At 40.7% G+C, this 16,759-nt stretch overlaps 1 protein-coding gene across 2 annotated transcripts in view; it reads right to left on the bottom strand.

Annotated features, from left to right (window-relative positions):
• Positions 1–16,759, bottom strand: part of EIF4G3 (eukaryotic translation initiation factor 4 gamma 3) — a 353,949-nt gene that overhangs the window by 25,774 nt on the left and 311,416 nt on the right. For both annotated transcript variants that reach the window (XM_061394178.1, XM_061394181.1), the window contains 6 exons: positions 16,051–16,145; positions 12,775–12,868; positions 11,745–11,862; positions 9,237–9,457; positions 6,767–6,885; positions 1,606–1,778 (listed from right to left, as the gene is read on the bottom strand). In XM_061394178.1, coding sequence (XP_061250162.1) covers positions 1,606–1,778; positions 6,767–6,885; positions 9,237–9,457; positions 11,745–11,862; positions 12,775–12,868; positions 16,051–16,145 — 820 coding nt within the window. The remainder of the gene's footprint in view (positions 1–1,605; positions 1,779–6,766; positions 6,886–9,236; positions 9,458–11,744; positions 11,863–12,774; positions 12,869–16,050; positions 16,146–16,759) is intronic.

Here is a 16,759-nt window from a genome sequence, read left to right as displayed (position 1 = left end):
CCTTAGAAAAAATTGCCAGAGCTTTCTATTTAGGAAGGAACAGGGATCTTCCTAGGGGTCTTGTCTAAGGATAACCTGGTTAGGTCTAACTAAGTATCAAAAGCTAAGTCAGAAGCTGCTGTGTTATCACGAGCTGCAGAGGAAGCAGGGACAGGGAAAGCGGAAGCAGCTACTGAGACACAGGTGTGCCCCTTTCGGTCTATGTGAAACGTGGTTGTGGCAGTGTTGCCAACAGCCACAACAGCACCACTCCCAAAGCAAGTGTGGACACCGTGTCTGGATGTGGTAATTTTTCCTCAGGGAAATGAAAATGTTCGAGATAGCCTGGAAACCAAGCTAGCACCTCTCAACTTCAGTCAAGGCCAATGAAGCTAGAACAACTCTGTGAGGGCTTTTCAGGGATGAATCAACTTCTGACTATAGTTTGAAGAAAGAGAGAAAATGGTAACTGGTAATGTAGCATTCTCATTTTCAAAATTTTCTGGTGAATATATCATAATATCTGGGCAAAAAGCAAATATTTATAAGTTAACATAATAGTTATTATTAAAACTATAGTTCCAAGTTGGCTAGGGGCAGATCTCAATTTGTGAGGCTATAAATAACCTCATTTGCTCTTATTATTTATACGGGTTGGCTACTGGAGTGAGGGGGCCAAAGTTTCTTACTAACTGAGTCAGATAGCCTTAATCTAGTCAAGTCAAGTCACTGAAATCTAACTTATTGATGCAGTATAACTTTTTAATGATTCTAGGAACAAATATACATCTTCTGGGACCCTGAGGACAGTGCCATTATTCCTCAGAAAAATCAAATGAATAGTTATTCCTAGGTATATTCAACCCTGGCATTTAATAATTACACCTTTCTAAGAGGCTGGCCATATCTGAGAGATATATGGTGGTATTTCATCATGTGCATTTAATTTATAAGACCACAAAAAAGATTTTTATTTTAAAACATAAGCCTGGGTAAGATTCTGTGATTGTGCCACAAAGAACCTGATCCATGCATGCATCTGCGGATGATCACAAAGAGAACCAGATTCTGAGCACACAGGATTTAACACAAGTGACAGCCAAACTTCATCAACTCAGCCATCAAGAGAAATTATAATGAAACCAACCTAGAATAAACCTAATCATTAACAACTGTGGAGTTACATATGCTTCTATTGGGGTAGAGTAGACAGACAAGCATTTCTTGGCCAAAATGAACCATGGTTTAAAGGATGAAGCTTTTTTAGTTTAATTTTCCAAAATTTTTATCACAAAGGAAAGCTTTTTTCTCAGGGTTTACATGTAGGCTGATGAGGAGCTCTGAGTTTCTTGGTAGTTAAGAGGGTCTGTTATCTGACTTGCATCATAATATGTGTCTATCTACAATTAGATACAGAAAATCAGAAAATAACCACTAGCACAATCTATCAAAAGCCATCATATGAACCAACATACATACTGTCAATATAATATACACCAACATACTATGGCAGATACAATTTTAACCTATGGAAACTGCTAAATACTTAAAAAGATATGTACTCTTAAAATTAACTACTATGAAAGAGCCTAGTAACTGACCACTACTGTTGAGTAGGATACTGACCCTCTGAAAAAGTCCTGTTTGCTGAGCTTTTCTGACTGCACCAGCTGATACAGTAACTGGCCCATGTGATCCCGGGTGATCTGGCTCCTTTCCAGGGTGGACTCCACTCCCGTCCTCACGAACACGTGTTGCAGGCCCTGGGCGTTCAGCTCTTCCACACACTGCATGGCTTCCTGTTCAAACAGCAAATAAAAGCTTACTCCAAAATAAATAAGCTTACTCGAATTGCCAGAGTGTTAAAATAAGTTTAAAAACATTTACTTATGACAAAATTGGTAGAAAAGAGCAAGATAGTTTCATATATATAAATAGCTAAACATTAATATAGCTCAGTAAAATGCAGGATAATATGGGCAATACTATTCGGCATATTTAAAAATAAAAGTGCATCTTTGTAAGGCTAATGTGTTTAGGTTAACATCTTCTTAAAGATCACTCAAAAGACCAGAGCCAAAAATGTCCTTTATTACACAACATGGATCTATATTATGATCACTCAGAAACTTGAAATGGTATATTATGAAATAATATTTAAACAGAAATTCGTGTCATGATTCAAAGGCCTTAATTCTGAGATAACTGAGGTAATTCTGTCTCAGTATGAAAATCTTCAAAGAAAAATGTCTTCCTTTTATAGTAAGGTTGACATGGTTAGCTGAAGTACTAAAAATCTTTTAGGAAGATCTTGGGATATGGGGCTTGTAGACTGGTTCTTACCACGGGATGATCTGGCTAGGTCAGTATCTCTGTTCTGGACAATAAAAGCCTGGCAGCAGGGTCACTCAATCACCAATCACCTCCCTGCCCTCAGCTACCTCAACGTGTGTGAGTTCAAAATCCTGTGATTCAACATCTGATGAGAGCAGTTCTTGTGAGGGGGAAGATGCATGTGAGAAGGGCAGTCTCCTGACAGAAGCCGTGAGTAAGGCAGGTCTACGCGTTTTCACCACTGTTTATCTCCCCTCTGTTAAGTTATTTAATACCTCCTCCCGTGTCAACTTTTTATCTAAAATATTTTCAAAATATAGAGAAATTAAAGAGTAATAAAAGGTACACCGACATACCTTTACTGCAATTTAATCAATTGCTGGTTTTCTTATATATGTATCTAAGAAATTCAACATTCACACAGTAACATCAACTAAATATCTGATATATAGTACATACTGGAATTTCCACAACTGTCCCCAAATGTCCAATATAGCTTTTTCATTGTTCTAGGATCCAACTGAAAACCCAACGTCACTCGTCATGATGTCTCTCTACCTTTGTTTTTGGCCATGTTGCCCATCCTCCAGGATCTTAGTTCTCCAGCTAGGGATCAAACCCAGGGTCCTAGCAGTGAAAGCGCCAAGTTCCAAACACTGAACCGTCACAGAATTCTCTCTTTAGATTCTTCTCTCCTTTGTGTTTTCATGACACTGGCACTTTTTTTTTTTTTATACATATGATTATTGATGGCATTTATTTATTTATTTTTATTATTTTTTAAATTTTATTTTTAAACTTTACATAATTCTTTTAGTTTTGCCAATTATCAAAATGAATCCGCCACAGGTATACATGTGTTCCCCATCCTGAACCCTCCTCCCTCCTCCCTCCCCATACCATCCCTCTGGGTCGTCCCAGTGCACTAGTCCCAAGCATCCAGTATCGTGCATCGAACCTGGACTGGCATCTCATTTCATACATGATATTTTACATGTTTCAATGCCATTCTCCCAAATCTTCCCACCCTCTCCCTCTCCCATAGAGTCCATAAGACTGTTCTATACATCAGTGTCTCTTTTGCTGTCTCGTACACAGGGTTATTGTTACCATCTTTCTAAATTCCATATATATGCGTTAGTATACACTGTATTGGTGTTTTTCTTTCTGGCTTACTTTTAAGACAACTGTCACATAAGACTGTTTCTTACATACACTTTACCCAATCAGTCTGTCTGTTTCCAGCCCCATCTGTATCTCACACACATTCATCGAATGCTAAGTTACCACCCCTCCTTCTAGCTTCCAGAATGGTGCTGCTTTCTACAGCTTATGCTTTTTATCCTTGTGGGGTTTTACCTCATTTTAAGCCTATCATCATCATTATAAAGCCTTTTCAGGAGAGAGTAAAAATGAAAGCAAATACTCAATGCTCAATATTATACCTGAAGTGATTGTCTTCCAATGAGAATTTAGTCACCGCATCTGCATACTGGGCCAACTAACTATATCATGGAACTACTAATGCGAAGTTTCTAAGTTCACAGCAGTTCATAATCTTACCCTTCTCCCTAGTTTCTAATGTTTTGTTTCTTGTTTTTGACCTCTAACCTGAAATGATACCTCCTAGAATCCCTGTGACTGGTTATCATACCATCTAATCTTACTTCTTTGCACTGAAACACTTTCTTTTTGTAGAAGCTGCTTATTTAGTTATTACCTATTTTTAGGACAGCTTTGTCTGTATCACCCACTAGAACATAAGCTCGGTAAAAGACCCATAAAAACAGATTATGCTATTCAGTACATATACTACAATATTTACAGGAAGTATTCCTTAAAATGGGCTTCCCTGGTAGCTCAGCTGATAAAGAACTCGTCTGCAATGCAGGAAACTCCTGTTTGATTCCTGGTTTGGGAAGATCCCCTGGAGAAGGGATATGCTACCCACTCCAGTATTCTTGGGCTTCCCTGGTGGCTCAGACAGTAAAGAATCTGCCTGCAACGTGGGAGACCTGGGTTCAATCCCTGGGTTGGGAAGATCCTCTGGAGGAGGGCACAGCAACTCACTCCAGTATTCTTGCCTGGAGAATCCCCATGGACAAAGAAGCCTGGTGGGCTAGAGTCCATGGCGCAACAAGTTGGACACAACTGAGCAAATAACACACACGCATGCATTCCTTAATGTGGGTGACACACTTCAGGTGCTCAACATATACATCTCACAGAGGCTAAAAACACAAGGTGTGGAGTCAGACAAATATGTTTGAACCCTGGTTCTGCCACTTACTTGCTATTGTGTGAGTTCAGGAATGTTACTTAATCTCTCAGCTTTGACTTCCTATCACAAGGTTACTGTGAGGACTGCATATAATATATATAAGTACTTGGCATATTGCTAAACACAAAACAAGGGCTCAATAAATACTCATTTGTATTACTGTTAACTATAGCACCTATTAAAATGTTTGGGAAAAATCTTCCTTAGAATGAGCTCTGCAATAAGCCTTTAGCATGACACACCAATACCCAAAAGGTAGGAAGAAAAAGTATAGCTTCTGTTCTGAAGCTGGAAGCTTGGATTTGAATCCTGAGTCTGCCATTTATCTGACAGTGGAAACAGTGTCAAGACTTTATTTTTTGGGGCTCCAAAATCACTGCAGATGGTGACTGTAGTCATGAAATTAAAAGATGCTTACTCCTTGGAAGGAAAGTTATGACCAACCTAGACAGCATATTCAAAAGCAGAGACATTACTTTGCCAACAAAGGTCCGTCTAGTCAGGGCTATCGTTTTCCCAGTGGTCATGTATGGATGTGAGAGTTGGATTGTGAAGAAAGCTGAGCGCCGAAGAATTGATGCTTTTGAACTGTGGTGTTGGAGAAGACTCTTGAAAGTCCCTTGGACTGCAAAGAGATCCAACCAGTCCATTCTAAAGGAGATCAGCCCTGGGTGTTCTTTGGAAGGAATGATGCTAAAGCTGAAACGCCAGTACTTTGGCCACTTCATGCGAAGAGTTGACTCACTGGAAAAGACTCTGATTCTGGGAGGGATTGGGGGCAGGAGGAAAAGGGGACGATAGAGGATGAGATGGCTGGATGGCATCACCGACTCGATGCACATGAGTTTGAGTGAACTCTGGGAGTTGGTGATGGATACGGAGGCCTGGCGTGCTGTGATTCATGAGGTCACAAAGAGTCGGACACGACTGAGCGACTGAACTGAACTGAACTGAACTGAACTGAGAGCAAGTTACGTTACACCTTTGCACCTCAGCTTTCTTTTCTATTTTTCAATTTTATTTTACTTTTATTTTCATTAGAAGATAATTACTTTACAAAATTGTGATGGCTTCTGCCATACATCAATATGAATCAGCAATAGGTATACATATGCCCCCTTCCTCTTGCACCTCTAGCTGTGCTAGGGGCTTCCCTGGTGGCTCAGACAGTTAACAAAACAAAAAACAAAAAACCGTGCTGCCAATTTATAAGAATACTATTTATTTTCCAGGATTCTAACAAATCACAATATATGAAGTCTGTTCTTTGGATTATTCCAGTTAGTGTTCTTATTTTTGCTGCATTTTCAAGAGTACTTTCTGAAAAGTACTCTAACTTGCTCATGAGTAAAACCTTCCTATTTCTAAATTTTGGACAATTTCGGTAAGCTTTTAGCAAAGCAAAAGTAGTTAATGTATCTGACAAATAATTTTAACAGATAAGCCTTTGATGACCCCAGATCCCTAAACCAGGTCCCATTATATGATCTCTCCTAAGATCCTACAGGTCTCCTAGCATTTATTTTAACCACAATTGAACACTTTGTGGACTTTATCTGTTCATGATCTGTCTCTAACTTAAGACTACAAGGCTCATGAAGTCAGGCAGTGTGTGTATCTTACTCACTGCTACCTTAAAATGAAGATCAGGAGAAGATTAAGGTTAAAGAAGGGCAAACTGAAAGCTACATCTTGAAATGTTTCACTTAGGCTGTCTGACCCCAACACATTACTCTCTTGTGCCTCAGTTTTACTTATGAAGTAAAGAAAAAGTAATGTCAGCTGTACTTTAAAGTTCCTATGAGAATGTTGATGAAAAGACAGGTAATATAAGGAGCCAGGAATTCCTCATAATGATACTGTGTTGTTTTTGTTCATTAATGTCAAAGTAAATTTGGTTATCCTGCAGTGGGGAGGGACTGATACCGGCTCTCCCTCCCTGCCAGTTGATCCTGTGAACCACAGTATCCATATAAAAGAGCGCACTGGGCAGGAGTGTATCAGTTGTGCAAACTGAACCGAGCAGGGCTGGGATCACTCGCTCGAGGTCTCATCAGTTCACAATAACTGATCTAGACCAAAACCAAGTCACACTGTCTCCTGTGAAGTTCCGCTGTCTCCTATCACAGGCCTTTCTGTGCTGTTGCTTCCTTTTTAAAAATTGTTGTTTACCTTAAAATCATTAATGTGTAGAAACTCATCAATGATAGATTTGGACTTCCTCTCCATCTCTTCCTCTGACAACGCAGGCTTGTCAGAGGCTGATGTTACTGGAATTTCCGGTTTTGTCACTAGTGAGGATAAAATAGTGAGAAAGGAAAAATGACAAAAATTATCATTAAAATGGTAGAATTATGGTTGATAATATACATGTTCTGTTACATTTTTTTTTTAAGTAAAAGCATTAAAACAGATACAAATGTGACAAAGCAAGCCACCTAAAAGTAGAATACAGAAACACGATTTTAGAATACACACATACTAAATAACTTCATAGTCCACAACAGCTACAAGGGATTGAGATGTTGATAAATTTTTATAATTAGCATTTTTTGTTCCTTTTTTAAAAAAATCAAGGTATAGTTGATTAACAGAATTATCTACAGTATTATATCAGCTTCAAGTACACAACACGGTGAAGGAATGTTTCCCTAGAGTATGCTGCATTTCCTTCCTGTATTTTGATTGCTCTCCACTGCTTCAATGATGGAGGGCACGCGAGGCCCGCTAAGTCGCACAGGCGTGCACAGAGCTACAGCCACGCTGGCTTCTGCAGTTGCTTGAGTACGCCATGGCTCCACCGACGAATACTCTGTTCACAGTGCTCCTCCTACATGGAATGCTGTCTCTCTCTGCCCCTCGCCTGTCCCTCCCTGCAAACCTGTTTTAACTCCTCTTTCCTTCAGACCCGAGGGAAGCCTTCTCTAACATTCCCCTGTGTCTGGTAAGTAAGTACTCTCTTATAACTAGGTTTCTTTCATAGCGTTTTTCTCATTTTGTACTTCTATACTGTCATGGTCCGTGTGAGGGTTGGAAAAGAATTTCCAGACATGAGGCAGGAGAGGAGCATAAAGTTCATTACAGCGGGAGACGCTCTAGAACAGCAGGCCAGCTCAAGGAAGACCTGACCTTGAACAGTGGTCCTTAGTCCACTTTCATATCCAGGGAACAAGGAGTGGGCTAGGGGTCTTGTGGGTCATTTGCTGATTGGATGTGGCACGTATCCTGGGTGGGGGAAGAGTAAGGCAGGTAACTTCTCCCTACGGGGCAGGAGGGGAGACAGGCGACACTGCTCAGGAGGACCTGAAATCCATTAGGAGCCACACCACGGGGGAGGGAAGGACACCAGGGTCTGGTTTTGCCGTTCCTGCATTCCGAGACCGTCCTCGGTTTCATCTCTCTTTCGATCCTTGGGTTACCACGTGTATCATCTTTCATGGGGTTATTTGATAAACTTCTCTTTGACCCAGGAGACAGAAGACCAAGAGCAGGGACTGGTGCCCAGGTGCACGTGGCAAATGAACAAATGACCCAGACAGTTAAGCGTGCGGAGGGCAGCTGTGCCACAGTGTCCACTACACACCAGACGCTTCTCATACCCTATCTTGTTAGGCTCCCAAACCACCCAGCATGCAGAAGAAAGCCACACGTCCTTAAAACTGAAAAGATCTGAAGTCCTCATCAGTCGGGAAAAGACATTTCAATTTTCCTGTGAAATCCATTTAGAAACTACAGTTAAGAGACATAATTTAAATAGTGAAACAAAATTGAAAGCTAGGAAAATGTTATAAAACAACCATATTACTTCAGGATTAAGATTTAAAAACTTTTTCATCACTGTCATTATCATCATTAAGACATCTAAGACCTTTTTGCAAGCTTTGTGTTTACCAGGTAATGTTCAAAGTATTTACACGTATTATCATTTTTAACCTTCACAATAACTACAGAATTAGTACACTTGTTATCCCCATGTAAGAGATGAGGAAACTGAAAATCAGATCGGTTAAACACGAGGCAGTTTTTAGAGCACTACCTGAGTTGGTCCTCTAAGCACATACATGCTCAACATGTACAAAACCCACAGAGCTTCCAAGATGAAGGTAATAAAAGACCATCTGATACTTTCTCTCTGGTTTGCCCTGTGGTGGCCCAACAGTTTCAGGATTTTCATACATGTGAGGGGCTGTACACAGGATACCTTGGAGAAGGGAGGCTACCCACTCCAGTATTCTGGCCTAGAGAATTCCATGGACTGTACACGGGGCTGCAAACGGTCAGACAGGACTGAGTAGCTTTCACTTTTACCATTCACCAAGGACACACACTCTAATGCACACGGGGGTGCAACTGAGGGACGTTGGAGGAAGTTCGTATCGCTCAAGATACAGCAAAAGGCCCTTATCTGCATCGCTTTTAATAGTGAAGGGGAAAATTTACACACTGCTGAACAATGGATACCTGGGGAACGAGAACCGTGAGATTAGGAAGATATCCTCTAACTTTTAGAGCACTGGCTTGTGTGCTGTTAACATGTATTGATTCTGAAAATCTACTCAGGCACAAAGTCTCCTTGTCTTTTTCTCCTCCCAAATTGAAGGCCCCAGTCTTCACCTGTGTCTGTTCATACAGAGCCCCTCACCTGGCTCCCTGGTCCTGCTCCGCTCCGCCTCAGCGCTGCTCCTCTCCACGTCCATGCCTCCTGTGAGCTGCTTCACGGTCTCCAGCATCTCCCTCCGCTGCTCCTCCTGAGACTGATTGTCTAACAGGTCTTTACTGCTGCCACCCCTCATGAAAGTGTTCGGCCGAGCTGCTGCAGGCTGGAGGGGCTTGTCATTCTTCTCCCTGCCCGTGCTTCCTCGACTTCAAAGACAAAACAACACTTCTCAAAATAAAGACCACCTCCATTCCCTCTGTATTCAAATTATAAAACAACACCAAGACTTTCTAAGTATGCAGGAGAACTTTTCACAGACAACTTTAGATGTATGAGGCACCAATTACACGCCAAAGTATAATTATTTACATAAACAAGTAAAATCAGTGCTTTAACGAGATTAAGATGTGTTTTAGCTTTTCCTTAAATGTTAAAGGGATACCACTTGAAAATTTTAAATGCCAATGGCAATTCCTTGTCTAAATTTTAAAATATCTTTTAAGAAGAAAGACTGATGAGTGTATGAGCTAAGTGAATAAAAGGGAAACAGAGTACCAAAATAATATGGTTTTACTGTCTTACAAACTTTACAATGATATTTATTCAGAAATTTCAAATACATGGAAAATATCTGAGGACCAAGTCGTGGAAAGTTTTTGAATAGCCCAAATCACACACTACTTTCATTTTAGGAGAGAATCTTCCTGTCTTCCTACTCTTCTCTCAGACAATTCTAACCAGTGCGGCAAACAGGTCCTCAGCCCAAGAGAGATCAGCAATGGTGAATTTAAAATGAGAAAAGGAAGACCTACAGGAAAGACAACAGGTCTAATCACTATGCAGGAACAGACACAGTCCTCAAAAAGCACAGCCATCAGGGGACATTTATAGCAGGGAAAAGAGAGTACACCATGAGAAATGCTGGGCTGGAAAAAGCACAAGCTGGACTCAAGATTGCCAGGAGAAATATCAATAACCTCAGATATGCAGATGACACCACCCTTATGGCAGAAAGTGAAGAAAAACTAAAGAGCCTCTTGATGAAAGTGAAAGAGGAGAGTGAAAAAGTTGGCTTAAAGCTCAACATTCAGAAAACAAAGATCATGGCATCCTGTCCCATCACTTCATGGGAAATAGATGGGAAACAGTGGAAACAGTCAGACTTTATTTTTTTGGGCTCCAAAATCACTGCAGATGGTGACTGCAGCCATGAAGTTAAAAGACGCTTACTCCTTGGAAGGAAAGTTATGACCAACCTAGATAGCATATTGAAAAGCAGAGACATTACTTTGCCAACAAAGGTCCATCTAGTCAAGGCTATCGTTTTCCCAGTGGTCATGTATGGATGTGAGAGTTGGACTGTGAAGAAGGCTGAGTGCCGAAGAATTGATGCTTTTGAACTGTGGTGTTGGAGAAGACTCTTGAGAGTCCCCTGGACTGCAAGGAGATCCAACCAGTCCATTCTGAAGGTGATCAGCCCTGGGATTTCTTTGGAAGGAATGATGCTAAAGCTGAAACTCCAGTACTATGGCCACCTGGTACGAAGAGCTGACTCATTGGAAAAGACTCTGATGCTGGGAGGGATTGGGGGCAGGAGGAAAAGGGGACGACAGAGGATGCGATGGCTGGATGGCATCGCTGACTCGATGGACGTGAGTCTGAGTGAACTCTGGGAGCTGGTGATGGACAGGGAGGCCTGGTGTGCTGCAGTTCATGGAGTCGCAGAGTCGGACACGACTGAGCAACTGCACTGAACTGAACTGAAAGAGTCACAAACACCTCAGGAGCACAACTGATGCTCAATGACAATCTAGGTTACTGTTTAAAAGTTCACCTGTGCTATATTTTGTTTCAGAAGCCAAAGGAATAGTAATATAGCTTAGGAAACCCACCTAGTCACATTAATTTATAATAATAAAAAGCAAAAGTTTGCGAGGTTAAAGAAACTCAGTTCCAAAAGCACCTACATCAAAACATTTTATTCTGTCACTATACTACAGGTTCTCACCCACTCTGTGTAAACTAGCCAACGGAACACCTGACTGTACGAATCCTACAAAAATCAAAGTAGAAAGATAGCAGAATACAGAGTAGTGAAAAATAAAAGGCAACCTCAAATATAACTGCAAGAACAGTGTGACAGAGGAATCCACGGGTGGGCGGTCAGGCCCTTTCACTCAGCTTGAGGGTTGCAGCCTGAGGGTGCTTGCTAGTTTCTCTGGAGCGCCTGCAGCCTCACCTTGCGGAGCCCTGACACAAGCTCCCGGGGCTCGTTGGCTGGGCCTGGCTCTCTGAGTGGAGCAAGCTATTGGATATCCCTTCCACCTTATCTGAACTCCATAACTTCCTTATCTTGGAGGAAATCAACTTTAGTGATGAAATGAATCTACCCATAGGGATTATCATCACAGAGAGAGAGAGAGCGTGTGTTGTGTTGGACAGCCAGCCAGCCTGACAAGCAGGTCAATCTTTATTAATGTGCAGACTGCTTACCTAGTTAAGGTCCGCCGGGAATCAAACTCTAGAGGTGTGGATGACGCAGACCCTGAAGGTGCTGGAGGTTGCAAAGCAGAGAATCTGTTTAAACTGGAAGCACTTGATCTTAAGGCATCTATAGATATTAAGGAGTGAGAAAGAAATATAAATCACATGACTAAAATGCAGCTTCTAACTGATCTGCCTTCGTGGGGAAGGGCCCGTGGCCAGCTGACGAGCCTAACCAGCTGACGCCAATCTCCTGGTCCACAGACCATACTCTTAGAAGCACTGTGTTAGAAAGACTTTGTATGTAAAAAAGAATTTATAAATATTTATTCATTACAACTATCTGCTCCTTTAAAAATATAACTAAATTATCCTAAGTAGGGCCTAGGAATGGTAAATAGGGGAAGAAAGAAGGCAAGCGAAACCAAAAGAAAATATTTAACTTAAAAAATGCTGTGATGTCATTTATGTAAAAGTATGGATGTGAGTTTAAGTGAACAATTTAATTTAAAAGAAAAAAGGTCAAAATTATGTAACAGAAGGGAAATATGGGAAGGTTGTTAACAATGAAGTTTAATTGTTATGATCCAAGTATGTGAGTCCTAAAGTCAAGTCTCTCAAAATCTACTTCTGACATAGATTTTGAAAAATATTTTAATCGAATTGTTTTTTCTTTCGCAACACCCTAAAGTTAAATGCTTCTGGGTAATAATATTACTTTACTCAGTAATATGAGTTTCCATTTTAATTTGGAGTCCCAGTAACTTTTCTAATTATATTGAATTTGTAAAAAGCAACAAAACAACAAAGGAATCAAACAGATTAAAGTTTTAAATAGTTTTTGAATTAAAAAAAAAAAACTTGTTTTAAATATTCAAAATACCTAAGGATCCACACTGAGGAGGAAACCCTCAATTATGTTAAGAGCGGGACACCAATAAATCTGGGCGTGATTAGTTTATAGATCTTGCACTAAAACGTACGCTTGTGAAATGACTGCAGCACGCCAGCTTCCGGAGGAAGGACACTCCTCACTTACCGGCCTCGCTCGCCTTCGCTCCACCACTGCTGCCCTTTCCCCAGCTGCCCAGCTGCGCTTTAGGTACCAGCTGAATTTTCTCATCAATTGTGGGCTGCAACGTAAGGGATCACAAGTCAACAGTAGGAACTATTCTAGAAGAATAGTTTATCTTCTCTTTTTTCTCCCCAGTGCAATAAAATCAATTTCAGCAACAAAATTTTGCTTGGAATGCCCATATACAAAACATAAGTTGGAGCTGTTCCCATTAAACTGGGATTCCTCTGGCCCTGGAAGAACTCTTTGGAATCCAGTGTCCACAAAATACAACTACTGGCCTGGAGAATACATTCAGATCCTTGAAGATGGTATGCTAATCTGCTAAGCAGTTTCTAATGATTTCCCTTTTACAATGCCAAGGGATTTTAAAATGGAAAAAAAAAAAAGAAAGAGGAATATACAAATATTACAAAATTAACTCATTAATCTTTTCAAGTGACTGTTAGGAAACAGGTCAAAAGACCCAAAGATTTCACATTTTAGCAAAGCCTAAAATAGGTTGGGGCAGGGAAGGAGAGGTGAGACAGGCGCATGGTTCAGTAAAGGGGAACAAGAGAAAAGAAAGGAACATGTTAGACGGGGAGTTAGGGTGCCTGATACCTCTCAGATTTAACTCTCCCAGCACAACTTCAGTACAAATGCATAGAGTACCTCATAGAATGCACACCACAACACAAACACTGTGAGGCGGATCCTAGCAAAGGCACTGCTATGCTCTGACACTGCAGCTTGCTATATGTAGTTAATAGTTAATAGTGAATCTCCTTAATGGTTTTGAGCTTTTAATATTTATATAGAGTACCAACAGTATAACTGTCTGAATACACACATTTCTTTTAATTTATATATTTTTTAAAATATTAAGGAAATAATGTTGTAGAATGTTCCTTTTTACAGTGCCCATGCACAGAAACGATATTTAAAACACAAATGATTTTAGTTAAAACTGTCTCTTGCTGGAAATGGAAGCGGATGGGAATCAAGTTGTATTCAGCGATGGAATTCCTCCTTTGGGACATAAACAACTGAAAGAATGTACCAGAGTCTTAGAAAACAGGATCCTGGCTGATACATCAAGAGAGATCCAGAGAGGGAATGCTCCGTCCTGAAGCAATGCTTTGATAAAACTGTAAGGATGCAAACGACACAGCTCATCTTCTTCTATTTGATATCTTCATTGTGAGCTTTAGACTGTCCTTAGTATCCTCCTGGCAGGCTGCCAATTTCAGATCTATGGAAAGCGTATTACAAGTAAGGATCAAACCACACTTGCAAGTGGTTTGCAAAACCCAGTGGGCTTGGAAGTTTCCACTTTTACAAAATGTAATTCTACTTTCTCTATGTTATCCAAGGTTCTCTTCACTCTACATATAGTGATCAACTTCTACTGCTGAAAACATCTGCCAGGAGAAAATTCTTTCCTCTTACAGCCCATAGACTCTCAAGAGAAGGAAGTAGGGTCCAGTAAATCTTTATCACAGAATAATTTCTGGAAGGTCTTCTGTGATTTCTTTTGTGCCTTAGATATAGCAAACCATTCATTCCTTTAATGGTCAAACTTAAAAAGGCACTTTCTCTCCTTCCTTAGAGCTAAGGATCAGAACAGATCAGATTAGTTGCTCAGTCGTGTCTGACTCTTTGCGACCCCATCAATCGCAGCACTCCAGGCCTCCCTGTCCATCACCAACTCCCGGAGTTCACTGACACTCACGTCCATCGAGTCAGTGATGCCATCCAGCCATCTCATCCTCTGTTGTCCCCTTCTCCTCTTGCCCCCAATCCCTCCCAGCATCAGAGTCTTTTCCAATGAGTCAACTCTTCGTACCAGGTGGCCAAAGTACTGGAGTTTCAGCTTCAACATCAGTCCTTCCAAAGAAATCCCAGGGCTGATCTCCTTCAGAATGGACTGGTTGGATCTCCTTGCAGTCCAAGGGACTCTCAAGAGTCTTCTCCAACACCACAGTTCAAAAGCATCAATTCTTCGGCGCTCAGCCTTCTTCACAGTCCAACTCTCACATCCATACATGACCACTGGAAAAACCATAGCCTTGACTAGACGAACCTTTGTTGGCAAAGTAATGTCTCTGCTTTTCAATATGCTATTTAGGTTGGTCATAACTTTCCTTCCAAGGAGTAAGCGTCTTTTAACTTCATGGCTGCAGTCACCACCTGCAGTGATTTTGGAGCCCAGAAAAATAAAGTCTGACAGTGTTGCCACTGTTTCCCCATCTATTTCCCATGAAGTGATGGGACTGGATGCCATGATCTTCGTTTTCTGAATGTTGAGCTTTAAGCCAACTGTTTCACTCTCCACTTTCACTTTCATCAAGAGGCTTTTTAGTTCCTCTTCACTTTATGCCATAAGGGTAGTGTCATCTGCATATCTGCGTTGATGGATATTTCTCCCGGCAATCTTGATTCCAGCTTGTGTTTCTTCCAGTCCAGCGTTTCTCATGATGTACTCTGGATAGAATGTAAATAAACAGGGTGACAATACACAGCCTTGACATACTCCTTTTCCTATTTGGAACCAGTCTGTTGTTCTATGTCCAGTTCTAACTGTTGCTTCCTGACCTGCATACAAATTTCTCAAGAGGCAGATCAGGTGGTCTGGTATTCCCATCTCTTTCAGAATTTTCCACAGTTTATTGTGATCCACACAGTCAAAGGCTTTGGCATAGTCAATAAAGCAGAAACAGATGTTTTTCTGGAACTCTCTTGCTTTTTCCATGATCCAGCGGATGTTGGCAATTTGATCTCTGGTTCCTCTGCCTTTTCTAAAACCAGCTTGAACATCAGGAAGTTCATGATTCACATATTGCTGAAGCCTGGCTTGGAGAATTTTGAGCATTACTTTACTAGGGTGTGAGATGAGTGCAAGAGCTAAGGATACAATATACAAAAGCTTGCAATTTACTATGGCTTCTCAAGAACTTTTGTTACCATCTCTCCTATACTAAGTATCTCATAGCTTTAAGAATTAACCTAGTCAATTTAATAAGCCTTAGTAAACCTAACTAATCTAGTCCTTCTTAGATAACACTCATACAAATAAAAAGGACTAATTCCAGGACAACTAGGAAAGAATACACTTACTAAGGTTGCCCTGCAGAAATGCATCTGCAATAAAAAACAACTACCCAGTAAAATGTGTAATATGGCTGTTTCATGTAGGAAGTAATTTTGAGAGTCATGTTTTTCAGACTATTTGAAGTTGTTCTTAAATGTCACACTCACCTTAGTGATTTTCAGAAATTTTGAGGGGTCCAATACCCGACTATTCTTGGCCCCTTGAACAGTGTTCCACCCACCTTCATCCACTCTCTGGACACCTGCAGGAAAAACGGAGTGAGCCAGACTCTCCTCTGTCTCAAATCAGTTTGACAATGAAATGGTGAGCAATCTTTTCAACTCAGCAGCTCCAATCAAAACCCAGGAAACAGACAAAAGAAACTGTGAAAGCACTGCTGACGGTCTCCTTACCACCCACAACATGAAAATTTCAAGTAGAAGCACTCTACTGGTATCCATCTCTCATAAAACATTACTGACCTGGAAGGAACCAACTCATAGAAATGAACAAGGATTTAGTGCTAGACTAATCCTCCCTAAGGGAGGGCCAAATCTAATGTGTATAGAGTTAATGATGAGAATACTTTGGGAGAAATAAGATGGAAATAATTTATTCCAAAGTTTATTTCACTTAATGATGTTATAAGACACTATGGTTTGATCATTCCCTTAAAACCTGCTTCTCTAAACTTTCAGGGACTGAGAGGCAGAAAACCTTGACTCCTCTCTCTCACACATTGCACTTAATTTGTCAGCAAATCTTGTCAGTTCAACCTTTTCAATATATTCAGCATCTAGCCCCCCTTCTAACCACTACTAACACTACAAATTTGGTTAAGCTAGCAATAAGCCTCAACTGGTATAAAAACATCAT

The sequence above is a fragment of the Bos javanicus genome, chromosome 2 (assembly GCF_032452875.1).
Source record: "Bos javanicus breed banteng chromosome 2, ARS-OSU_banteng_1.0, whole genome shotgun sequence".
Lineage (NCBI taxonomy): Eukaryota > Metazoa > Chordata > Mammalia > Artiodactyla > Bovidae > Bos > Bos javanicus.
Note: the sequence above shows the minus strand (reverse complement) of the source record. Positions and strands in the feature narration are given on the sequence as shown.